General features: G+C 47.2%; 1 protein-coding gene across 4 annotated transcripts in view; it reads left to right on the top strand.

The window, feature by feature from the left end:
• LOC115572915 (SPRY domain-containing SOCS box protein 4-like) overlaps nt 1-26,573 on the top strand; it is an 84,694-nt gene that overhangs the window by 23,807 nt on the left and 34,314 nt on the right. For 3 of the 4 annotated variants that reach the window (XM_030403412.1, XM_030403409.1, XM_030403411.1), the window contains one exon: nt 19,986-20,953. In XM_030403412.1, coding sequence (XP_030259272.1) covers nt 20,221-20,953 — 733 coding nt within the window. In that variant the 5' untranslated portion in view covers nt 19,986-20,220. Of the gene's footprint in view, nt 1-8,957; nt 9,165-19,985; nt 20,954-26,573 lie in introns of those variants that run through there. The other variant, XM_030403410.1, reaches the window with a different exon arrangement.

Here is a 26,573-nt window from a genome sequence, read left to right as displayed (position 1 = left end):
TCTCAGCGGGCGCCGGCGTCGTCGTCGTGACAACAGAACAGAGTGCATGTCACCTCGTGTGACGAGGCTAATATCAGGTTTTGTAAATGGGTCTCTTTGCTCAGCATGACGTGCAGTAAATGGTAAATATGAAACTCTGTGTTGATGGCAATTTAAAATGCTGCCTCCAGCTGACAGATTTTTCTTTATGGCAGCGTTTCTGCAACAGCGCAGAGACGAGGGGGAAGGCAGTAAAGAAACTGAACGTGTGTGTGCGTGTGTGTGTGTGCGTGTGCGTGTGTTTCAGACAACCCTGTTGTTTACGTATTTGACTGACCTCGCACCTTTGACCTCTGGTGTCTACACGAACATATGAGATAAAAACATGTTGATGAACACTGTGAACTCTATTTCAGGCAGATACAATGGTGGGAACTCGTTGAACCCGTCAGCAGTTATAACAATAGTGCTTCAACCTCAAGGGAAGCTCACCCAAAAAATGTAACTCAGTCATCTTCTCACTCCCTTGCTGATGAAAATCAGGTCAAGTTTCAGAATCCACAAACATTTCTGGAGCTTCACAATGAAGCTGTGTTGCAGCCTTCTCCTAAACAACAGCAAACTAAATAAATAAAATGAAATGGCTTCTCTGCGGTATTCAAAGTCTTATTTACACCCTTGATGCGCGGTTGAGCTTGTGCACCCACATGCTGCTTTTAGCTTATCAGCTACAGTGAAGGTGTAGAAAACATCTTTTCAAATCCATTTGGGATCTCAGGGCTTCAGAACAGCTGGATTACGCCAACGAGCTGTGTGGATATTGCATTGTTTTTGTCAATTTAAAAACAAGTCCCCATCTATTTCAGCTGTGTTGGAGAACGCTGTTTTGTTGCGAAGCTCCAGAAAAAGTTTTGCAGACAACATAACTTCACCTGACTTTGCGCCTGCACAGGGGAGAACAGATGACGACTGCATTTTCATTTTTGGGTGACCTCATCCTTTAATCCATACTCCTCTGCCTGTCTGTGTTCTTCTGTGCACATGTGCAGATATGATGTAACCGTCTCCACCGATTACCTTTGCCTCTGTCTCTTATTCTTTAATCTGATTGTCGGTCTGTCTGACTCTGACCTGAAGCCCTGACTCAGATTTTTCAGAACAAGGGTTGATTCACTGGAAAAACAGAGCAAATACTGTACACAGATCCTGTCACAGCAGCTTTGTCCTCGCGGGCTGGAAGCGCAGACCTCGTGTATGACGAGCTGATGTGTCTGACGATGTTTGATATGTGTCACTGTGGCTTTTTTTCCTTCCCCCCCCCATTTCCTGCAGAATCTCAGGTGTTTTCAGGCCTGGAAGTGAAATGAAAGATAAGCTGCTTTGATAGAGTGACGCGTTCATTCTTGTGTGTCATGTTGACAATAAAAGGTCTGGAATGCCACGAGCCATAAAACAAATCAAGTGAAAAGTCTGTGAAAACGGCACACGTTATTGGAGGGGCGGCAGAATGCTACAAGCAATCTGACACTGCGGACACGTCGTGTTTTCTGTCCCGGTGGTAATCTGCTGTATATTGCAGTATACGGCGGTAATGTTCTTTATTCTTGCAGCCTGAGCACAAGCTAACGTTACAGTGCAGCTTCGAGGTGACACTTACGACTCCTGGCCTTGCAGGTTGTCTAGTAAAACTGATTTACCAATATTACTTTTTTTTTTTTTTTCTGCTGCCGAGGCCTCGGCTTTTAGCTGCTCTCGTGGAGAGAAAAAAAAAAAAAAAGCACGACTTTCTCTTCAGCCGTGTTTTGTTTCAAACCTGAACGCCAGTGTCAGCGCTCGTGTGTCTGCAGCTCTAATGGAATTGCAGTTCGGAGCGATGATCTTAAATCTGTTGAGATTCCCTGCACATGTAGTCCTGGCCACTTTAATTGAAGGATTTGCCCTTTTGTAAGACATTTAATTGACAAACGATACAGCAACGTAATGGGCGCCTGCGATCAGAGGGCAGATTTGTTCGCCTTTCCCGGCTTTGGCCCGGGGGGGGGGGGGGAGAGACAGCCGCCTATCACAGGCCGATCTGTGCGTGTGTGTTAATGATTTAGGGTCTCTGTGGGACACTGAGAGGAGGACTTGGCACGTGGCAGCGAGAGGTCAGCAGTGACAGACGCAGACCAGCAGATGTTGGAGAACAGGGGAGGGAGGGAGGGAGGGAGGGAGGAGGAAGAGGATTGGCTGCGGGGAGAGTTTTTTGTGAGGAGAGGAGTGGCTGGACTGATTGATGGATGGATGAGCAGGGATGGAGGGAAGGGAAAGAGGGGAGTAGGGTGAGAAGGAGGCCAGCAGGCAGCTATATGAAGAGAGAGATGAGCCACGCAGAGACGTGAAAGCGACTAAGATGAAACGAAGAGGGCTCTCTGACGGGGACCAGTTTGGATCTTAATGTGAAGAGAAAAGGCTGACGTGTGTTTGTCATGTGATCTCAGATCTGTCTTTTTCACGCGGCTCGTTTTTGAGAACTCCAATCGCTGCCTCCATCATTCAGACGTATGTGAATAACAAGCAACCCTCCAAGAACCGCGAAATACAGTTCGGTAGACATTTTTAGGAGAACTGCTGTCATGAGTGGGGTACAAAAGATCGGAAACGTTCATGATTTTAACATTTAAGGAACGTTTTTCAGATGTGTGTGTGTGTGTGAAGACGTGGCCTTATATCGTACATGGAGTGAGGCGCGGACATGCAACCGAACCAGAGACGGAATCGTTGTCTGAGAGAGAAGAAAACTCCACGTGTGCCGCACAAAGTGAGAGTGTGACTCAGTTAGAGAGCTTTCCTATAATGAAACAAGACATGGAAAGGTTGTGTTTTAATGGAGGGAGAGAGAGAGGGAGAGAGAGAGGGAGAGAGAGAGGGAGAGAGAGAGAGAGAGAGAGGGAGAGAGATGAAATGAAAGCAGCAGATCGCTGTCCGTCCCTCCTGCTGCCTCCATTTGCCGTCATTGATTGTGCAGCCGGGCTGAATTAATGCCTACCTGCTGTACTCGGATGGCCAGCATCTGTACGTGTGTGTGTGTGTGTGTGTGTGCTGTGTGTGTGTGTGTGTGCGTGTGTGTGTGTGCGTGTGCGTGTGCGTGTGTGTGTGTGGCTGCGTGCTTCAGAGAGCCTTTTCTTTTGTGTCCACACAGAACGACAGCTTGAACGTTCGTATTCTCCTTACACAGACAAAGACAGACGAGGACGACCTTGCGTTATTAGGACTTTTTCCAGGCAATGGCTCCTTTTTTATTATTAGGGGGTTTTCTAGGGTGAGGACTGAGGGTTGAGATCCAATCTACGGATTAGAATTAAGATTAAGATTTGGATTTCATTGAGTTAAATTAAGGTTAGTTTAAGGTTAAGACAGCTTTAGAGTTAGGATTGAAAGTAGGATTATATATCGGCATACATTTTCTGAAATAAGAAAAATGTCTAAACCATTCATCATCACCTTAAATTCTACACAGCCGTTTTCAAGATGGCAGTGTTGTACTTTATTCCACCCCCGGCGAGCAGAAAACGGGTCGTCGTCCCGTCTTTAAGGCGGGAGGTAGTGCCAAAATCGACATCTGTGCGGTGGGGAACCAGCAGGACGGGACAGGGGTGTAATGTTTTGAAGACGTGTTAAGTGTGCAGCTCGCCACCGGAGGATTTTTAAAAAAGCAGCTCGCAGCAATTAGACTGAAGGACAAAGAACAGCAACTGATCCTCTACTATTCTGTGTCTGATAACACGAACAGAGGTGCCCGCGTGTCCCGCCGCTGTATCCTCGTTGTTTGGTTCGGTGTAAAAATTCTAAGCTGCACGATGATCTCTGTTTAAGAAAAAAATTATAGAGTAGGTTTCTGAAAACTCTTGAGATTTCCTGAGGGATCATCAGGAGATTCAAAAAAAGAGAGAAACAGGTCAGTGGCTCAGGGGAGGACTAGTGTGCTAAATAGGAAAATAGCTGAGCCACACCCAGAGGGAAGAGGAGAGTCGCCTCGCGAGATAAATGTCTTAAACTCAAAGATGAAAATGGGCGATGGAGAGTCCACAGAGGATGTGAAATCTGTGTAAGGTGGAGCTTTTTGTTGCATTGGAAAGCCTCCTGGAAACTTTAACGAGCTTTATCGACAGCGAGACAAAAAAAAAATGTTTTAGGGGGAAAGTTTTCGCAAGTTATGACTCCACGTTTGATGATGTTTGATCCCAGCTGAGACTTTGAGTTCAACATGTTGGGAAACACAGTAATGTGCTTTTAGAACGGAGATTTAGATGAGGAGATTGATACCGCTCTCATGTCTGCGTGCTAAATGTGAAGCTACGAGCCAGGTGGTGCTTAGCTCAAAGACTGGAAACATGGGAAACAGCTCGCCAGAGGTAACAGAATCGGGCCTTCCAGCACATCTAACGCTCTAATTGTCATGTTAAATCTCTTTTGTTTAATCCTATAAAAACCAGAGTGTGAAGAGGGCACGTTGTGGTTTTAAGGGGGGTTTTGCGAGGGACTATTTCTTGGCCGGATGCAGCGGCTTCCTGACGTCAAGCCTCTGAGAAATCACTCCTCCCGGCCAGGAAATAGTCGAGCACATTACCCCCTGAAAGCACAAAAAAGGTTTCGATGTTCTCGTCAAAATATCAAACTATTCCTTTAGATTTTAAGTGAAAGCTTAAGTGAAACAGCTGATCAACTTCCCCCTTTTATTTCCTCATCCAAGCGCTCTTTCTCTCAACCATCTGTACGTGTAATTCTGCCGTCTACGGTTTCTTTTCTTTCCTCCTCCTGCCTCTAACTGTCCTCACCCTTCACCCCCGAGGCCGCACGTCTCAGACCCCTCGTTCCTCCCACATCCTTTCTTCTCCTCCGCCATCCACCCGTCCGTCCATCCATCCATCCCTCCCTCGCTGTCAGGCCTTTCTCCCCTGGGCCCTGTGGACAGTTGGATGGCTTTGTGTTTGACACGTGTGTTGGCAGGAGTCAGGGCACGCACACACACACACACACACACACACACACACACACGCACACGCCCACAAGTGCACACACACACACACAAACACTTCCAGTTTCTATTGTCAGTAAGCTGCTCAGCTGTGAGGCCCCTAGCCCTAATTCTATGTGTGTGTGGGTGTTCGTGTGTGTGTGTGTGGAGGGTAAGGACAGGGTCCCCATTGTCCTGCAGATTAACTCAAACACACACACACACACACACACACACACACACACACACACACACACACACACACACACACAGAGACACTCTCCCTCGGCCCCATGGGGTCCCTTAAGTGTGAATGTGCCTTGAGGCAGAAAATCAGGGGGCAATTTACAGCAGGGTCCTTCGGAGAAGATGGGGGATGTACCGCAGGCTCAGTCCTGCGTCTGAGGCTTTAAAGTCAAACTGTATCTGTTGTTCTTTATTCAGGATAAAAGAAGTGAGTCTGAGCGCTTTTTATTAGACAGTGCAGGAGTTAAATGCACACGAGTTATGATTTATGCAGGAGTGCGTAATAGTTGACAGAGCGACAACGTAGATGGTGAAATAATAAAATATTCTGTATATTTACTTTATCAGGGAACATCTGCCCTGAAATGCATTTTTACATGCAGTGCGTTTTTGCCGCGATGCCGGACAACACGATCAATTTTGGTGATCACTGGTTTGGAGCGAAGCCTCCCGCGGAACTAAAACCCGGAAAAGCTTCTAATCCGGCAGAATTAGGGGGGGGGCTGAGTTTGTGGGTTTGTATTTTACATGCAAATTAAACTGTAAATTATCAGCAGCAAAATAATGAGCTGAGCCCTCATAGACTCGCAAATTCAACCTGTCTGTGGGCACCGCGTCCGCACAGCTGAGCCTCCGCCATCAGTGCAGCATCGCTGGGTCCTGTCTCTTTGTCATATTACAGACGCAGACCGCCACAGTCCTCCTCAAGGACTTAGAAGGAAAAACACTTAATTGGCCTTTGTGGGGGAACTGATGAGTTATTGCAGCAAACAGGATTACACAATATGAAAGTGTTAGGATTACAGCAATTAAACTAGTTTATACACAAACAATCAGAATACTCATTTTAAAGGAATGTCGTACTTCTTCCAAACCATAAAACCTGGACGTGGCCTCACAGCCGCGTGTTTCGTGGAAACGGGGCCTCAGATTCTTCCCCACATTTCTAAGCTCACTTCAAACCTCCCTCCTCCTCCTCCTCCTCCTCCTCCTCTTCCTACTGCTACCTATGTGCATTATGTCAAGCGTACAGTGACTGCTTACATTCAAAACCATTGACCTACATCGGCTGACGAGCATAACGGCGAGTCAGTTCGGAGGTCGAGCTCGGCGTGTGTGTGTGCACACGCATGAACTGGGGCAAAGGTAACTTGTCTGACCCACACGTCTGCTTCAGGTGATCCACAGCCGCCAGCGTGTGTTTGTTCAGATCTGCCTACTTCCTCTTTCCCCCAACTCTCAGTCTGAATGAGGCCAGTTGACCGGCTTTGACATGTGTGTGTGTGTTCCTGTACCTGTGCCTGTTTCTACTTTGTTTAACGTCTCCACAAGTTGTCCGGTGGTACCGCAGACTGTACTTCAGTTTAAGGTCACGACCCACTTATCATCCAGGGTCGTCGATCTCGACCTCCTGGATTTTATTCCACGTCTCCTCAGTATCGGAAGTAATACTTCCGACCCCCACGTGTTGTTTCAACACAGAGCTGATTTGACCTTTCACAGCCAGCAGCTGGTTAGCTTCCCTTTTTGTAAAATCCACCTACTAGCACTTCTAAAGATCACTAATTCACAAAACACATCATGTTTATTTAATACGTGCAAAAACCGAAGCGTACAAATGTAAGCTCGACATTTTATTGACCTGGAAACTCTAAGAATTTCCTGTTGCTGGCGAGGAACTAGCAGCTTCAGCTCAGCTAAGCTAACCTAGCTGTAGCTTCATATTTAACAGATAGATACAGTGGTATCAGTCAGGAATGCACAATATAAGTCAGGCTGAATTATTGGCCCAATATTGGGAAATCCGTATCAGTCTTGGCAAAATCTCACTGATACGTAAATAGAGCCTCAGCCATTGCTTTTGTTGACTTAACAAGGACGGCATCTGCAAACTCTGATACAGTTGGTTGAAAGTTAGTTTGCAGCCTACCAATAAACACAGAAGAAGAAGAAGACGAAGAAGAACTGAGAGCCTAATATGTTGTCGCTGGTGTGGATGTTCACAGAGGAAGCTGTGAAATATGAAATCATCCGTCTTTGCTCACGACATTTTAGACTTTTTACCTTCAGATGTGCAGAAACTACAGGATGTGAACTTTGAACTGTGTAAATGTTAACATTTCGGTTATCTTATCAGTGTTTGACATGAGAAGCAGGTAAATATCCGTATCGCCTGGAAAAAGTTCTGTGTCATGCTTCCCGTAGTGTCAGCCTCTAAAGCTCATGCAACGCTGCGCCAGAAAGGAATTGAGCATAATTCCTAAATTGTCGACTTTCCTTGATTTAAGTGCGTCTGTAAATGCATCATCCTTGTTAATTATAGGTGTCTGAGAACAAAAAAGTCAGACAAAACCACGATAAAACCGTCCCGCGCCTCCTTTACTGCGTCACATCTGAATGCCTCTGCAGACATGTGATGTAATGATACGGTGATGATATAGTGGGAGCGGTGGTGTTGTGGGGAGTTTGGTTCCCCGGTGGTCCCCGCAGCCCTGGGAAAAGGAAGTCTGTACAGGAAGTGAGCCGGCTGGGCCTCAGTCCTGCATGACTGCGGACGCTGTAGTCCGCCCCACGTATGTGTAAGTGCACACATTGCCTGTTCACACACACACACACACGTCCTCCTGCAAGAAGGAGTTAATGTTTATGCGTGTGTAAGTGCATCAGCATGTCGGTGCAGTTTGTCTTTGAATGCCACACGGTGGTGAAACGTTCTGGTGGTGACAGAAAACGATGCCTCATGATGCCGTTCCTCCAAACTCTTCCTCAGCTTCCCCGACTTTGTGAATGACTGATGTAGCTGCGGGAAAGAGGCTCCGACATCTGAAGGCCGATAAATGGACTTAGTCATCACATCAGCTCGGAGCCAAGTATCTGCAGCAGTGTGGGCAGATACACGACGCGATGACAGGAGGGAACACGGAGCGGCGGAGCAGAACAAAGCGGAGCATCTCCTCACCCAGACAGCACTGGATGTGATGAGTTAACGGCAGGAATGTAGGGAAAAGAAAACACACTTTGAAGTCTGCAGAAGTCATCGCACATTGCCTTTTTTTTAATCTCCTCCTGACGGTACTAAATAAACTCGTCATGACTGGCATATTTCAACTTGCTGACCCGAACATGCACGAGCTCCTCTCGTGCCGTGCATTTGGCACGTGCAGGGGTGTGTGTGTGTGTGTGTGTGTGTGTTTATGTGAACATGTGTGTCGGTGTGTGTGTGTGCCTCCAACAGAGGGAGAGGCGGGGGTTGGTTTGGTTGGTTGGCTCGGTGTGAGCTCTTTGTAAGAAGAAGAAGGGAGGGAGGTGAACCGGGTGTTTCTCTCAGCTGCCTGCTGGTCTGGTTGCTGTTGGTAACTTTGCTTGATGAGATCAGAGGGGATCGGCTTTCAGCCCTTCATGTCTCTCTCTCTCTCCCTCTCTCTCTGTCTCTTCCTCTCTCTCTCTCTCTCGGAAAGACTGAAGTGGAACCGAAACTGGAGTGGGGCTGCGAAGTCTGTAGTTGTCAGAGGAGAACGTCGTGACGGCGCTGCCTTGGAAACACTCTTAAGAGTTGGAGCGCAAGTGTGTTGGGGTAAGGTGGTGGTGGGGGAGTGTGAGGAAGAAGTGATAGCCTTGGGACAGATAAGCTCCGGGGAAGGAAAAGAGGGAGGGAACAAGGGAGGGGAGGAGGAGGAGGAGGAGGAGGAGGGAGAGGTGGGCAGCTCTCTGAGGAAAGAGGGAGTCTCTCTCTCTCTCTCTCTCTCTCTTTCTTTCTGCCTCAGTGCGACTTGCCGGCTGCCGGTCTCTTTCTGCCTCCTGTCTACTCGGGTTCTCGCTCCCTCGCTGCGCCGGCGGCTGGCTGGAGGAGTTTAGCTGTGTTTTTGGCCGCCTGTCCGGATTTTGAACATGGACCGAGGAGCCACACGCAGCGAGACATGAGAAGAGCCGCTGGAGATTCACCGTAAGTGTCCCGATCTGTGGCGCTGTCTACAAGGTGCTGTGTGTCATCACTGAAATATGTCTCACTGGAAGAGGTTGGCGCTATTTCAGGAGTGTGTGTGTGTGTGTGGAAGAAATAGTGTCGCTGTAGCAAATTTATGCAGGGGTATACAATGCATGCCTGAGGGTTAAAAGTAGCTTTTTCATTGTGTTTGCATTAAACAAGAGGAGCCCACACACTGCTGCTGCTGCTGCTGCTGCTGCTGCTGCTGCTCACCTTCTCACGATACACTGAACATTTTCTTCTCCCGTGGATGCTGCCGTGCACTCAGCCCTCTCCTGCCTCCCCCGTCTCCCCCCTCTCTTGCTTATCTTCTGTCGCCTTTAATTCTCTTAATGGTCTCGAGGCCCCAGCTGGCCGGCTGGGATACCCCAGTGTGCAAATGTGTGTGTGTGTTGTGAGTGAGAGAGTGTGTGTGCTTTTGTCAAGGAGAGATACTGAGTTGAAAGTCCTGGGATAAGCTACCCGAGGATTTCCCCCCCGCTCACATACAATAATAGGATAGATCCTGCTTTCTATTTTTAAACACGCTGTTTGTCTATATGTCACAAACACCCCTAATCTGCCGCCTCGCTCCGCAGCCGCCCCGCAGTAGCTCTCCTCCCAGCGTGCTGCGCTTTAGCGTGTTTGTGTGGTCCATCCTGGGATGGAGAGATAGCAGCTCTCCTTTCTGACTTTATCCTTTTGTTTTGTCAGCTGCTGACCTCTGTTTCTTTCTTTCTCTCGGTCCCTCTCATTGTTTGTGTTCCCTTTATTTCCGCCAAATCCGTCCAGCCGTCCTCCACCGCAGCCTCTGCCTGCTTTTTATAGTCAGACCCTCGATTTGAGTAATCGCTCTTTTTTTCTGCGCTTTTTTTGTTGTTGTTGTAAATGAACCCTTTCTTTTCTCTTCATGTTCTGCCTCCGTCCGGTTGCAGTTTGTCGAGGTTCTCTCCGTGTCACTGTGCTCGTGTGGATGTACTTTTCCCTGTCCAATGTCCTGGCACAGCAGCCTTTGTTCCACTTAGCACGGAGCAATTTTGGAGAACACCACCGTGAGAGAGACAAGTGGCCCGATCATTAAACGTGTGCATCTGTGTGTGTGTGTGTGTGTGTGAACCGCTTAATCGATTTCATGTAAGAAACGAGTGAACAATCCTCTCCTCAGGTTATCTGAACACCGAACGTGACACCTTCATATTGCTTTGACCCAAATATATTCAGTTTACGATGCTGTTAAGCAGAAAAAAAACAGGAAAAGTTGATATTTGAGCGATGCTGTGTGGGTCTAGAGGTGGCTCGGTCAGCTGGATGGATTGACATGATGTTATACAACAAACGTTCATGGTGCCCAGCGAGGTCGGGCTTTGTTTTTTAAAGCAGATACCTGGAAGATTAAGTATATGCTTGTACTTTGTGATTAGGGCTAATTGGCACGCTAACACACTCAGCTATTCAAAATGTGGCCCTTTGCTCATTTTGTTGGTCGGCTAATTGGCTCATTCATTAATTATGCCTGTTGGTTAGCACAAAAATACAGAAGCACGACACAATCACGGGTCAGACATTTTATTTGATCCGTTATGCCGTTGTAACAAGTTGAATTTAATTTGTTTTCTCGAGTTGTTTATTCCATTTATGTTGTTTGATGCGATACGTTTCCTTAAACTAAGGAGAGTTTAGGGCTTCAGAACAAGTCTGTTATAGTTAAAACAAGGGTATTTATGAGAATCAAACTGACAGCCTACTTTAGAAATAAAAAGGTATATTTCTGTGACAACTGATAAACAAGGTGGAGAACAATTAAAGAGATAAATTCCAAGTTTTCCAGGTCAGACATCGGGAACATTAAAGTCCGGTCTGCACAAACAAGTGGTTGAAAAGAGCCGATGTGCGTGATTTCTCTGAGCAGTCGGCAGTCAGTTTGATGTCTTTGGGCCTTTTGTCTTGTTGCTTACCAAATAACTAAATCTTTCAGTCATTAGAATGTTCTGCCATTTGACTTATTAATAAATCAACTCGTCGTTCCAGCTCTACGTCTCTAAGTCTCCTTCTCTCAAGTAAAATCAAAACCATCCAGCGAAGCCATTAAGAATCAGCGGACCAGATGCTGATGTTCAACACGTGATTCCATCGTGACGACGTGAAAAAAGAAATTGATTTATTTTATTTTTTTTTTTAAAGTCACGGCGTGTGACTCATGTGGGTGTGACACGTTTCATCACACTCTTGTGCAAGCGGCTTGGATGTTAAATGAGCGAGGCAGGCAGCAGTGCGTCATCTTCAGGCAGACTTTGATTCAGTTTCATTACTGCTGCGGTTGTGAATCTGCCACCTGAATCTACTGCTACCCCAGAGAGCTTTATGGATGGCACCGCCAAGGCTTCCTGTGTGTGTGTGTGTGTGTGTGTGTGTGTGTGTGTGTGTGTGTGTGTGTGTGAAAGATGAATAGGTTTTGTGTAGGTGTCCGTAAAGGAGTGCTCAATCACTGTAGCACTAATAGTCTTCCCTTAGGGCACCATGGATTTTAAGGTGTCACAGCAGAAGTGAGGAAATATAAGAGCTTAGCAGCAGTGAGTGTGTGTGTGTGTGTGTGTGTGTGTGTGCATGTGTGCGTGTGTGTGTGTGTTCTCATACACCCTCCCCATTCAAATCTGCCTGTTTCCACGGCGTCTTATTATTTTTAGGTTTAGGTCTGTTTAGTTTCAATTCCGAGCTCTCGAAAGAATCAAGTTCAGTATTTAAGTAGAAGAGCGAGGGAGTTTTTCTGAGAATTTTTTTTTTTTTTTTTTTACATTCGCAAGAGACGAGCGGATTAATATGAGCAGAGGAGGAAGATGTGGGAGAGGGAACATGATTCATTAGGGAGACGATGACTGGAGATACTTTGAGCTCAGACAATGATGGAAGAAAGAAAGAGAGATGGAGAGAGAAAGAGAGAGAGAGAGAAAGAGAGAGACAGCTTCTCTGACTGAAGAGGGAATACACAAAAGTGATGCATCAGGGAAATTTCACTGAAGGCAACCATCAAGCTCGTGTGCGTAAAGGTCATTTCTTCCACAATACATGCATAGTCAATTCTCTCCTTGTGCGATGAGGTGTGTGTGTTCGTGTGTGTGTGTGTGCGTCGTTGAGCATGTGTGCTCGCGTGCAGCCGTGTGTGGATTCGCCCGCGGTGGGTGTTTTGCAGACCCTGCTTTTCCTGCGTGCTGAGCTCGCATTGATCGCCACATGGTAGACGCCGGCGCATTTGGTGGCAGGCCCGAGATAATTTGTACCAATTGATAGTGTGTCAGCTCAGCTGTGGTCTCCGTGGATTTACTGGTACAGTAGGCAGAGAGAAAGGGAGCCGGGCAGGGAGACGGAGGGGGGACAGAGATAAATGGAGAGGGGAAGAACTAGAGAAAAATGTAGAAGAAGAAAGTTGTGTAAGGGTGAGGAAATGACACCGGTGTTTTCTGATCACACCGGACATTTACAGGAGAAGATGTTTATCGATGACGTTTGTAGAGCGCTTACTGTAGTTTGATATTTATCATCAGTTTTGAGTTCACGTCCATTAAATACGTCCAACAACCGTGGGTGACGTCCGCAGATCAGATGTAATCTTCTGACGCTCACGTTAAGTACTCGCTCGTTTCTCGTGTTAGCTTCTCATTAAGGCTAGCTTGGCCTAGTTTAGACAAGTTGGCACCCCACGACTGTTTGGCGACGCGGGGGCCCTTTCAGAGGATTTCAGGTTGTAACACCGTGTCCAGGTGTCGAGCGAGCTCAAGTCGGGCTGTGATTACTTTTTAAGGTTACATACTGATCCCCGGTTTCCACAGGGCTAATCTGTGTCACGTTCCAGCCACGACACGGCCAACTGGAACCGATCGCCGCCATTCTAGACGATGTCTGTAGTTCTTGTTGTCGTAGGCGTGCCGGCCAATGAGCAGCTTCCCTCGGAGAATATGCGCCGAGTCTACAGCGACTGTCTCAAGCTGCACAAAGTCAGACACAGAGCATCTGGTCTAGGGGTGGGCAAAAATATCGATACAGCAATATATCACGATACTTTGCCGCCCAATACAATATCGATTTTTCAACTCCAAATATCGATATATCGCTGAAGAGCGACTCTGCTGTGCGGCGGGTGTATTTCTGTAGTAGAGAGAGTGGCTGAGGTCTTTGCAAAATGGGTCCTCCGCAATTTAAAGTTGACGTTTGGAAGCACTTTGGCTTCAAAGTTGAGAGAGATGGGAAGAACAACGAGCTGGACAAAGAGAATATTACTGCCCGGAAATTTCATGGTAATTATTATAATGGAGAGGCTGTTTTGAATGAAATAGTTTTGACTCAATTTGTCCTCTGATCAATATCATCTGATGCACACATGTACTTGTGTTTTCATCTTTATTTATATCGCAATATCGTGATATCGTGATACATATCGTGACCAAAGTATCGTGATACGTATCGTGTCATGAGGTTCTTGCCAATACCCACCTCTAATCTGGTCACTTTTCAAATTGAAAAAAAAACCTTTGCAGACTCGGGAAAACAGACAAACACTGAAACCAGCTCACTGCTCACCTGTGGCGTGGAAAATGTGTCGCACACGCGACGTCACATTGACGTGCCTGGGGGAGTCGAGCGGTGACTCTGTGCTGCTAAACATCGCAGTTTATAATTGTGCGCCCACACACGATGTAACACCGGTAACAGTGACCACAGCAACACGAATAGTGGAGGGGAAAAAGGAGAGATAACAGGGAAGATAAAACGTCACACCTCCAGACAGTGATGAAGGAGGAGCGAGGTTTCCTTCCACAACTGCCTAATAAGTCCTGAGACGCGAGCACGAGTGGACTTCTTCTTCTCATCGGCTGCGAGATAAGTCTCAAGTCCCAGTCTGGAGTTTGACAACCTGCGAGGATCCAGACGGTACAGTTTATGTCTGGCTCTGGCATCTCCAGCTACCGCCGGGGTTCCCTCAGTAGGAATGAATGTCAGCAATGTGAAGAGGATGGTAGTTTGTTTAATCTGGTGGGTACAGCTGTTGCCATGAAGAGTTATAGCGCGTCTGTTTTCCTTGCGTGTGTTTTCATGCGAGCTCTGTATTTATGCACTCCCCTCAGGAGTGGAAAGTGGAAGAAGTGACCACTTTGTGAATCATTTTTGCGGACGTCATAGGAGTGAGGCAGAGTCGCTGTAATTCAGCCTGACAGCGGAGGTTCAAGTGAGGTCGGAGAGGATTTAAATCAGTTATATAATGGTGATAAAAAAGTGCTGTGGTCAAGGTTTTTAAGGCCCTGAATGAAACGTCTTTGAGTTAAAAGGCAGGCAACACAACAATGCTTCTGGCCTCGGCCCGTTCTCAAACTTTTCTGAGCACTCTGCTGCTCTCTGTGATGAATTTCGAGCTCGACCAGCGTATCAGCGAGCGAGCAGCTTTTAAATCGACACTCTAATTCCGCTCTTTAAATCAGAATTCACTGCGACTAGTATAATTCAAGTTCAGCGACCCTTGAAAAAGTGCATTTCGCAGCCTGCCTGCTGACTTACTTTTTAAACACCGACGCATGGTCGTACCCCCGGAAAAAAAACAGACGCACGCCTCAATATTTCAGGAGGAAGCTGCCGAGTGTCTCACGTGATATCCGAAACAGAAACGAGAGACACGGAAAGTTTTAATTGCAGTTTGGTTAAATGTTTCATGGCGTGTCTCGCCAAATAAATGTCCCCAGTTTCTCAGCGGTCTTGGGGGCAAGTCGTGTATTAAGTAATGAGAAGGAACATTTCTTAAAAGAATAGTTTGACACTTTGGGGAACAGGCCAGCTGTCCCTCCTGTTTCCAGTCTGCATGCTAAGCTAAAGAGCTGCTGGCCGGAGCCTTCAACTGAACACACAAATACGAGAGTGTTATCGATCGTCTCATCGAACCCTCATTAAGAGAGTTTCCCAAAATATCAAACTGTTCCTTTAAGATGTCTTTGAATTATTAATCTACAGATAACAATATGTGACGACCGAGCACATCCCATTGTCTCCGTGCATTAGTGGTGCGAGACAACAGCTGTTTGTGCTGCTGTCACAGCGTCTGCAGGTGGTTGGGATGATGACTCGTGGACAAGCTGATCTAGGGCGAAGCACGCACACGCACACGCACACACACACACACACACTCTCAGGTCAGACATTGATGCATGAGCAGCAGGACGGCTGGGTGACCCTGATCCTGTGTGGCCTTGTGGGTCCCAGGTTGTGTGTGATTGACCCTCTCTGAGACACAAACCGGCACCACACACGTTCAGTACATCTTGTGTTTGGAGCACCTTGTTAGCCGGGATGTTACAGTTCACGCAACAACTGTCGTCAGTTCCAGCTTGGGACACACAATCCAAAAAAAATTACGAACTGAAATTCATTTATTAGCCATTTGGAAAGTATTCTAAACATCAGCTGCATGTTTAATAAGTTGTTCATAAACCATTTCAGTGTCTGACTGTTTTACTTTGTTTATATGTGGCGGACCCTGCCACCTTTTAGCTTCAACCAGTGTTCTGGGGACCTGATTCTCCTCTGTGAACAGCTTGTTTATTTATTTATGGAAAAGAAGAAGATAAATGTTTCTGAGTTTGTTTTATTGCCTCATAAATATTGTAAGTATTAAAATTCAGATTTTGAATTTCTTTTCCAAAAGACTACATAATGCCCCTTTAGCTAAAATTTAATTTACCATAAATGAAGTGGTCTCTCCTCCCCCGTTCCCTGTCTGCCTCTTCACCGAGGCTCATAAATGCCAAACTGATTGTGTAAATACGTCTTTACTCAACATTACTTGGAACACTTGGTGTCTGTTAGTCATACAGTGATATTGAACATGGTGCTCTGGATCCTGACGAGATTTCTGTGGAAAAGCCCACAGAGGTGTGTGTGTGTGTGTGTTTGTTTGTGCGTGTGTGTGTGTGTGTGTGTCTCCAAAGCCTGTCTGCCCAGTAAGAGCTGGTTGGACAGTTTTAGATGAAACACAGTCTAAGGCACACACACACACACACACACACACACACACACACACCGCCCTCACATGCCTTGTATTGAGTGGAGCTTGTTAGTTGTGCAGCAGGAGAAGCCAGATGAAGTCGGCCCACACACCAGGTGCTCGCTGCTGTCTGCCTGTCTGTCTGTCTGTCTGTCTGTCCGTCCTCTCATCTCATCCCTCCACACTTTTTTTTTTTGACAAAGGCTCTTAGAAAACTTTCCGTTTTCATGTAACTTGTCGGCTCCGTTTTGTCTCAGATCCGCTGACCTCTGCGCTGCATCCACTCAAGCAAGTTTATTTCTTTTATAGTCTGCCAAGTTTACTCATTTTCTCTTCTCGCTCCCCGTCTCTCTCCTTATCCTGCTTATTTTTGCTCTAACATCCATCCGCTGTCGAGCAACTTTGATATTTACAATGTGATAACAACCTCAAAATCACATGTGAGCTGAAACCGTCAAGAATATTGGTCCCAGTGAAGCTTGAAGGTAACGTGTAATTTTGTTGGCAGTGTTTTAAACATTTGGTTTGAAACACTCCCGTCATTGGTTTTGTGTTATTAGGCGAAGTAGATGGAACGGAGGCAGCTGAGATTTTTAGCAAGTGGCCAAGGTTTCAAATACCTTTTCAGACATTTAATGAGGAAGGAAATGCATTCAGTACAGGCTCGTTACATGTCGAGGTTACCCGAGCAGGGATTTTAGACTGCTGGTTGGACAAATGAAGCGGTTGCTGTTGATATTTTCAAGTCTAAGTTGTGGCTGCAACTAATGATTATCATCGGTTGATTGTTTTCTCAATTAATCGATTAGGCGCTTGGTCTATAAAATGGTGAAAAATGTCGAATGGTGTTTCTTAAAAGTCCCAAAATATTCAGTTAACTGTTTTAATGGACTGAAGAAACCAGAAAATGTTTGAATTAGAAAATATTTGACCTTCTTGAAAAATAACTCAAAATGACTAATTGATCCTCAGAACGGTTAGTGATTAATGGAAAAGTTGACAACTAAATAAAACAATGACAATCAGCATTGTTAGATCAATATCTTATTTGGAGTTGCAGCTCTAAATCGTTGCATCACCTTCATGTGTGTCTTCGTTTAATGTTGACCCTCCGTCCCATCCTTACCTGTCTGACCTCGCTGGAAGTACAGAAGAGGGGAGACTGTGACACTAAGTGAGTTGGCTGCAAAAGAAGAGAGAGACGGAGGGAGAGTAAACAACAGATGGCTGAAACATGTTGCCGCTATTCGCAGCAGCAGACGCCGCGCCAGCCCACCGCCAGCCTCTCGAGAGGTTACTACGCAACGGCGACCGTGACGACACGGGGTCAGAGATCAAGTGCCTCCTTGATGACAGCCCATAATGCCAGATTGTCATCCGCATGCTGTGCCAGACTGGGCCAGCTGAGACGCACACACTGAGAGTTTGTACAGTGTTAAATAGTGTTTTCTTTGGCTGGAGTTTGGCAGCGACGACGCTGGAATCTTCCATGCAGTGTCCACCCTGAACCCACCTGCCAGCCGCCACGACACACACTGGGGCAGCTGTCCGTGCATCTGAGTGTGTGTGTGTGTGTGTGTGTGTGTGCGTGTGTGTCCCGGCACTGAACCCTCTCATGCTGAGGAGTGAACTGAGTGGTGGCACACATTGGCTGCCAGCTGCCATGACCTCATTCAAAGCCAGAGAGACGGAGAGAGAAAGACGGAGAACGGGAAAATGCAAGTGGCCAAAACGAGACGGACGCGAGTGTGTTTTGTGTGTGTGTGTGTGTGTGTGTGTGTGTGTGTGTGTGTGTGTGTGTGTGTGTGTGTGTGTGTGTGTGTGTGGAGGGCATATGAGTTTCACACAGAATTACACCATGACCTCACTCTGTGGTGTGGTGGCCGACTGGTTTTGGTGGGAATATTTGCGCCTGTGTCATCAGTCTGTGGTTAAAAATAAAAACACTGTATGTCATTTATATTTACGTTACAGTTTGGAGGAACACAAACGGCGTCCTTTGTGAAATCAAACGTATTTTCGGCTCAACTTTCCCGCCGTTCTGTTCGCGTTGAGTCTCGTGTAGATTTAGACGATCGGCTGAACGCAGCAGCCAGGATCTCACATCAGAATATCGTATAGATAGCAGCACGGCGAGCGTTAACCCTCTACGTATTTTTGTTTTTTTTTATACTTGCGGTGTTGACACATAAATAAACTGAGGTGTGAGGCGCTCTTACCAGAAGAGGCGTCAGTTAAGCTCAGTGCACATAAATGGGTCGGCTTGTGGTGCATGAGGTAAAGACACGCGGCTGATAGATGAAACACATACAGAGTTGTGTCATCCACTTCCCTGTCTGCCCGAGGTGTGACTGACTCTTTTTCCCTGTTAACAGGAAGCACCAGCTGCCGTTCCTGGAAGAGACGGTTACGTCAGTTTTAACCACACAGAGGTGTCTATGTATGTGTGTGTGTGTGTGAGATGCCATCTTTAGAGGCTTCATATGCTGAAGTGTGGCGTTCAAGAGCAACGGTTGGTAAAGGGGCAATATATGCCGTTTTGAGGAAGAAATTCAAATAACAAATGTGATATTTACAGTATTAACAAGCTGTTTGAGGTGATAAAGTGGCAGGGTCCGCCACATATTAACATTTAAACAGTGTGAGATTGTGTTGTTCTTTAAGCTCAGTTAGTTTATTCAGTCATGAAATCAAAGAGAGTTTGTTTATTGAGCTTGTTCAGGCAGTCAGTGAAGATTTTTCTCTTCTGATTAAGATTTATTCCCCAAAACTAAACGGTGCACTTTTAAGTAAAACAACAATACATTTCAGAGTAAGTTAACAAATTGAATAAAACTACATTTTACTTGCAGAAGTAACTCTACCATGGTCATTTAGGTAAAATCTGTAGTCTATATTTATGTGATTTTCTTGACACTTGAAATAAGAGATGAAACTTTGAGTTCCTGATCTGGCGTTTCTAACTTGACGTCACCTCTTCCTGAAATTAAACAAAAGTCAAAGTAAACTCAACTGAAACTTCATAAAAAACTGAACCAAACTAAAAAAAAAAAAATCACCCACCCACACTGGAATCTACTGGAAATTCATTTCGCCGAAAATGACAGAAAAATGGAACCCGCATTCTAAAAATGAAACCACAATATCACCCGTGGTTGTTGCTCACCAGGACACCGACATCACCGCGTCTATCCAGTAGCACTGTTTATAAAGTCTGAGGGTAAGCATGAATCAAGCTGACTTTATCAACTTTTCGCTCGTGGGATCTGCCGATGAATTATTACCTGTTGTTTTGTCGTTCCTCCTGTCGTGCCGTTGGTTTTTTTTTTTTTGCAGACTCAGCCAGCGCTCATTAAAATGACATTACCGAAAATGAGAGCGCGGCCGCTTCGGAAATCTGGGCAGCGTTGCGCAACTGGGGAGTGTTTTTGCAGGGCTGCATGCAAGTTGTTGGCATTGTCGTATGACTTTTTGTTGGAAGGATGCAGGCTGAGTCAGAGGAAATGTGCGAGTGTGTGTTCTCGCTAGTGTGCGTCTACTCGTTCATCCTGCTCATTGTTTGTTCCCAGCAGCACAAAGCTGCGCTGAATCTGTGGAACAAGGAGTTTTGCCAACACTTGTCATCTCTCTCTTTCTCTCTTCCCCGTCAATCATCGTCTCTTTGTGTCGCCTGTTCTTTTTCTAGCTCGGAAAAAGAAACGATTGGTGATTAACGTTTGGAGAGGTCAAAACCCGTTTTCTTTAATATCCCTTTCTTCTTGTTCTTCTTCTCTCAACAGGAGCCGCTCCGTCTTTCTGAAGACATTTGTGGCATGAGACGAGATCGCGCGCATCTTTCATCCATCACCTCCTTCATCTCCCTCCACCACTCTCCCGTAAGGAACTCTCACCTCAGCTCCACCGCATTGATGAGGTAACGTCAAGCTGTACGCAGCGCAGCACCCACCTGCTGAAAAACCACCCCCCCCCCCCTTTCCTCCCTCCTCCTCCTGTCAACCCCTTCCCACCGCAGCCATGGGACAGAAGATCTCCGGCGGCATTAAGTCGGTGGACGGCCGCGGGGAAAGCGGGGGCTCCCCGTCCTACCGGCCCCTGGCTCACCGCCGGCAGCACCCGGTCCTGAGGGATCCCGATTTCTCCAAACCTCCCAGGCTGGATCTCCTGCTGGACATGCCGTGCGCCGGACACGAGACGCAGCTCCGTCACGCGTGGAACCCCGACGACCGCTCGCTCAACATCTTCATCAAAGAGGAAGATAAACTGACATTTCACCGCCACCCGGTCGCTCAGAGCACGGACTGCATCCGGGGGCGGGTCGGGTACACGCGGGGTCTCCACGTGTGGAAGATACACTGGCCCTCCCGGCAGCGTGGCACCCACGCCGTCGTCGGGGTGGCGACCGCAGAGGCTCCTTTGCATTCTGTCGGGTACACGGCGCTGGTGGGGTCGGACTGTGAATCCTGGGGCTGGGATCTGGGACGGAACAGGCTTTACCACGACAGTAAGAACAGGGCCCACAGCTCCCTGCCCACTTACCCTTGTTTCCTAGAGCCGGAGGAGTCGTTCACCCTACCAGACTCTCTGCTAGCGATTCTGGACATGGACGAAGGGACGCTGAGCTTCATGGTGGACGGACAGTATCTAGGAGTCGCGTTTAGAGGACTGAAAGGCAAGAAGCTGTATCCTGTGGTCAGCGCCGTGTGGGGACATTGTGAGATATCCATGAAGTACATCAACGGCTTGGATCGTAAGTTTCGCACACTACACTCACGACACACGTGTTTAAGATCTGGGCGAGGACAACAAGTCTGAGCCGCAGTTAGATAACTGTCAGTAGAGGAAACTAGCGGGGGTAGCCTAATCATATTGCGACATGTCAACACTCGTCCTAGGTAGGCTGTCGCAAGACTTTCAGTTTGTTATGAAACTCTGTAAACTCAGAGGTTGGAGACGTTTGCCTCACTTTCTCTGACAGCAAACGGGTGAAAGTTCATTTGGCAACAGCGGTAAAACACAAGTTCTCCAATATTCAGCAGCAGTTTCTCTGGAAGAGAAGTTCAACCTCTCACCGTCTGTCATCATCTTACAGCGTGTTGTCAGTTTTCTGTAGATACCTTCCCTTTGCGGTTGATTTATTTCAGGCTGAACCGCAGAGATGTGTCATTGCGAACTTCTTCTCTGGTTCTCTGCAAGTATTGTGTCTGCATCTGCATGATAAAGATCTTAAATTATAAATTTCAAAGTCTGCACCGACAGAAGCTCTTCTCTCCTACAGAAAACACAGCTCCTGAAACGCCTCGTCAGTTATCCTGCCTTTGATTTTGTGACTTCGTGGCATCACACTACTGCACCATGTCACACATTTGTATAATTTATGCCCGGTGGCTATTTTGGCACGTAGCAGCTGCTCTGCTGTTGTTAGTGGTGCTGGTTCAGGCGTGTGTGAGCTGACCAATCAGAGGAGATTTCTAGTCTGTGTGTCTGCCAACTTTTATGCTAATAAAGTGAATCAGAACAGAATTAGAGAGGTGTCAGTACAACCTGGCACCATCTGTGCCATTTCAAATTTCTCAGGTACCAAACTACATATATATGTTTTACTTCTTTGCTACCATAGGTGCTCAATTGGGCTCCGCTCAGGTTTAACAAAGAGACGGGAGATAAAGACGAAAACTGACGTGTTGTATGAGCACTAAAGCTGGAAATCTGTTGTCGTGGTCGGCCAAAACCAAATTCTGAGCATAATAAGTCTCCTTTATGTATTGATGATGGATGTGTGCAGATATGCTGTTGCTCTTATGAAAAGATAAGTTGGTTGTTACCCTCTGGCTGCCCTCTTAAGTGCAGTTTAATACTCTTCAGTTCTACAGCAGCGACCTCCTGGACGTGAAGTTAATCTTCCCTCGTCCCTGCTGGAGCTCATCTCAGGCTAATTTCTCCAGATATTACCGACCAAGTTTCCGAGGAAGCACTTAACACATCATTTCCTCATCTTACAAATGGTACCTGCAGGTATCAGCGCCGTACTACTTATATTATTCAAGCTACCGCTGTTGTTTTTAGAGTCGCCATCAGGGTCCGAAGTGTTTGTTGTGCGGTTACGTAGCTGCGTCCGCGTGTTCGAGCGGTACGAGAGGTTCAGGCAGAGTTCAGAAAGAGCCGCTTGGATGCGATTCTGCGTGCTTTGGGTTTAGGTATTCGGCCGTGTTTTGTTTTCAGGAGACTCTTCATTCTGTTTGACTCCCACTGTCTGTCCACATGTGCGTGTTATGAGAGGAGGCAGGCTCTTTCCTCCCATCGCAGTCTAAACAGAGCGACTCTTTGAACAGCTTGTTAGGAGAGCTCTCAGACACACATCGTGGACACCTACACACACGAACACACACGCCTTCCAGGAAGGGAAAGTGTGTTATAAAAACACGCGTATGATCCGACTCCGGCCGCCTCGCTCCCACCTCTGTGTTTGCACAGCCCCACGGGTCCTATTTGAAATCACAACAGGGTGTGTTTTGGTCTGTTAGCCCGCGGAAAGCTGAAAGGGAACCCGTCTCGCTCTGTGCGTGTGTGTGTGTGTGTGTTGCATTTGATTTTTCTTTGTTCAATCACCAGCACATTTCTCCCATTTCTCCGAGCGGTTCTCTACTCTCAGGGGTCACAACGACATCACGAGCCTGTTTTTCCGATGTCACGAGCCTTATTCTGGTTTGAGATGAGATGTTTTGCTGTCGGAATTGCGGCTGTCAGGCTCGAATCTGTATCAGGATGAAACGCTGAGTTTAAGGAACATGAATTCGAAGCTGTGGTTGAAGTCCTTCCTGACTGTGTAATCTCCAACACTCAGGCACAGTTCAAAGTACATACTTTAGCAGCTGAAAGCACCTCACCTCAGCCATTTCCCATTTATGGAGCCATCTGCTGGATTTCACGGCGAGTCCGTGCGATGGGCCACCTCGGAGAATACGGGGAGTATCGAGTCTGTTCAAAGCCCTCGCTTCCACGAGCACGCGGACTTCACGCTGTGAAATGAGGTTCGACTGTTGAAAATGTGCACAGCTTAACGCAGGGCGCAGAGTGAAGGTTGAAAGGCTCACCCTGAGAGGTGTATCTGAAGGAATAGGGAGAAGGAGATGGAGTAGGTGGAGAAATGGAGGCAAGCAGGAGAAAGCAGAGACGGCAGGAAATGTAAAAAAATACAGAAGCGGTGAAGGCGTAAAGGTCTGGTTGGACAGAAAAGGCATAATGAAATGAATCGGCACAGTTTATTGTTGGTTGGTGACATCAGCTGGGCCTATTTACAGGGCGAGGTAATGTGTTGCATCAAAACCATTCAAAGCAGGACTGGCAGAAGAATGGCGCCAGCTTGCAGAGCTCTGTGAGGGCCCACCGGGGTCTCCGGGCTCGTAGCTCAGCGCTGACCAACCCGCTGACAGGTCGAGAGAGGTCACACTCTCCTGGTTTATCAGCGACATGTCCCGAGGTTCCAGTGCAGGTCGTTAACACGTATTCATGCAGCGGGAGACCAGAAACTCCCGTGTCCCGCCAGTAGAATTACTGTTTTTAACAAAGTAGTCTGGTGGATATAAAGGCTCCAGTTCCCCGTCAGTAAATCCCAAATATATATATATATATATATATATATATAGCGGTCTGTTTGTGCAGAGAGCAGTCAGGGTTACTCGTCTGTCTCTGAGAAAAAATCTTTTTTTTGCAGCATAAATGGCTTTTAGCGTGAAAGTCGTGAGAGAAACAGCTGATCAGCTATGACAGCTTCCTCTGTTATAGACTGTTAGAGTCTCAGTTCCCCTCTAAAAGGTCGCCACTGTTCAGTCGGCCCGTTGTTGCTCAGTAGTGCCGATTCACCAGATGAGAAACTTAATACATTTCAGCCCCATGAGAGAATTATCAGATGTGACCAGGCCTTAAAACTGCTCATTTTTAGAAACCAGTCTCCCAAAAGGTTATAAATTATTCATTGAAAAACTCATAAGCAACATAAATTAAACCGTGTGTGTGTGTGTGTGTGTGTGTGTGTGCAGACAGACAAAACAAAGGCTCAGTTGACAGACGGGCCTCAGGTGGGGGAACTCCACTCAGACCACCGAATGTGAAACAAAAACAGCTTCTGGTTTCTCATTCCATTCACACATTTAACCGCAGTGGTGGCTCAGAGGTCTGTTCTGGGTAATGGCGCTCCAGCCGTTGCTCTGAATCTGAAACAAAGCCGGTGATGAGAGCAATATCTCCAGATCTGTCTCAGCGGCGGAGTAAACAGCCTCGGGGCCGCTCTCGTTGCTTGCAGAGAGTGCAAACAGGGTATGATCACCGTCTGCGCCGCGGCTTCGCTCAATATCAGTTTTGAATTGAATCATTTTGTCTGGCCCGCGGATGACTCGGATAGCGAGAATGAAGTCATAATTGCTGTCTGCGTGTGTGAGTGTGGGAGTGCGTTTGAGTCGTATGTGGTCGCCTGAGCGACAGACGTTACACAGCCGGCTTTTGTCGGCTCCCTCTCTGACGACGCCGCGTCGTTTGTGCGACGTGCGTTGCGGGTTTCAACCGCACTAAGCGCAGCGTATAAATCCCGTCCTTGTGTGTTTATGATCGTGTGCGTCAGGTCATGAAATATCCTCTCGGTGGTTCGGTAATGACTTAATCTAACAGGCCTTTCCCACGAGGAGCCACTATTGGATTGTTTGTGAGTTATTGTTGTGAAGGGGAAACAACACGACTGCGGGGTATTAAAAAGAGATTTATAGACGCGGCGTCTCCTCGCCACAAACTGTTTGCTTTTCTCATCACTCCTGCTGCACCGCCAGCACTTGATCATCGCTCCTGCTCCGCCCTCACATCATCGCTCCCATTCCTGCAGTAACGGGGAGACACATAACCACCACCGGCACTCACGTTCGTTTGGGAATATCTGCACAGAGGCAACCGGGGTCGGATGAGTATAAGCGCTAATGCAAAGAAATGCTGAGGAGGCTTGGACTGCATTATCCTGTAAATGTGGTGTAAATTATTCATCCTCCCAGAGGTCCCTCTTCAAAGAAATTTCTCCTCCCGAACGAGAAGTCGACAAAATCCCTGCACGGCGTACGTTTCACTTAATTGTTGCGACATCACATAAACACGTGTAGCTAATTTATTTTGCTACCTTGAAGCACACTCTCATCCGCCTCAGCCCTAATGTGTGTGTGTGTGTGTGTGTGTGTGTGTGTGTGCACGTCTCCCCCGCTCTCTCGCGCAGCTCCCTATTCTCCCTCGTCCCGTCTTTCTAATTGCACCAATTAGCGGTGCTTTGATTTGCTACAATGGGAGCTGTCTTGGTGTCAGCCCTGATATGTGCCACTTCCCATCTCCCCCCCCCACCCCTCTTATTTCTTCCTCTCCTCTCTTTGTCCTCAAGCACACATCGTGCCAAACTCCCACCGCAAAGAATCTGACAGCTTAATGTCGCCTTTTTTCCTTATCAGCTAATATACAAACCACCCAGAATATCATTTTTTCCCCGAGCCATTAGAGGCCACCGTGTGACGGCTGCTATCAGGTGAAAACCCCCCTTGTACATCTAATTTGGGAGTTAGACGGATTACATAGTCTCTTTTGACATTAAGGGTTGTTCATGCAACAGCTGTGATATGATTCGCCCACACAGGCCAGTTTTAGACTCCGTTTGGCTGAGCTGGTGACGGGACCGATCATAACTCAGTCTGAGATTGTGAGCAGAAGCAGAGAGAGGAGAAAACGGCGTGGAACAAGGAAGTTGGGTTCGCACAGACGAGAGAGAGAGAGAGAGAGAGTATAAGTAAAACAATCTAAAAGTAGCGAGGACTGTGGCGAAGCTTCATCAGGAGGAAGATGGAGGCAGCCAGAGGGAGCGTGTAAACAGTGAGGACGAGAAAACGCGAAGCAGTCGCGTGGGATGACGCGAGCGAGGCAGCGTGACACCGACGCTCAGCTGATCGGCTTCCTGAGCTGACTCGAGAGAGGAAATCATATTTTTTCGGAGAAGTTTCAAAACTGCATTGCAAAACACCCACATCCCCCCGAAGTGACGCTTTGTTTCGACTGCGCCGAGTGAGAAATAACAAACGCACGCGAAGCCGCTGGACTTCCAAACGCAGACACGAACACCAACACTGGGATTAATTCATACTTCTTAGTTTAAGTCACAATCGCAGGCTTATTCAGGCGTCACATTCCAGCAGATCTGTCGACGAGAAGTGACCCACTTCTTTTTTTTTTTTTTCTGTAAGCCGGCCTGACACGCTGACCTTCCCCACTGTTTAGTCTGCAACACATGAAACTGCAGGTCAGACTCAACCTGCTGCTGCTGCTGCTGCTGCTCAGAGCTCAGAGCGGTACCA

This window comes from Sparus aurata, chromosome 21, assembly GCF_900880675.1.
Source record: "Sparus aurata chromosome 21, fSpaAur1.1, whole genome shotgun sequence".
In the NCBI taxonomy this organism is placed as follows: Eukaryota; Metazoa; Chordata; class Actinopteri; order Spariformes; family Sparidae; genus Sparus; species Sparus aurata.
This window is presented reverse-complemented; position numbering and strand designations above follow the sequence as displayed.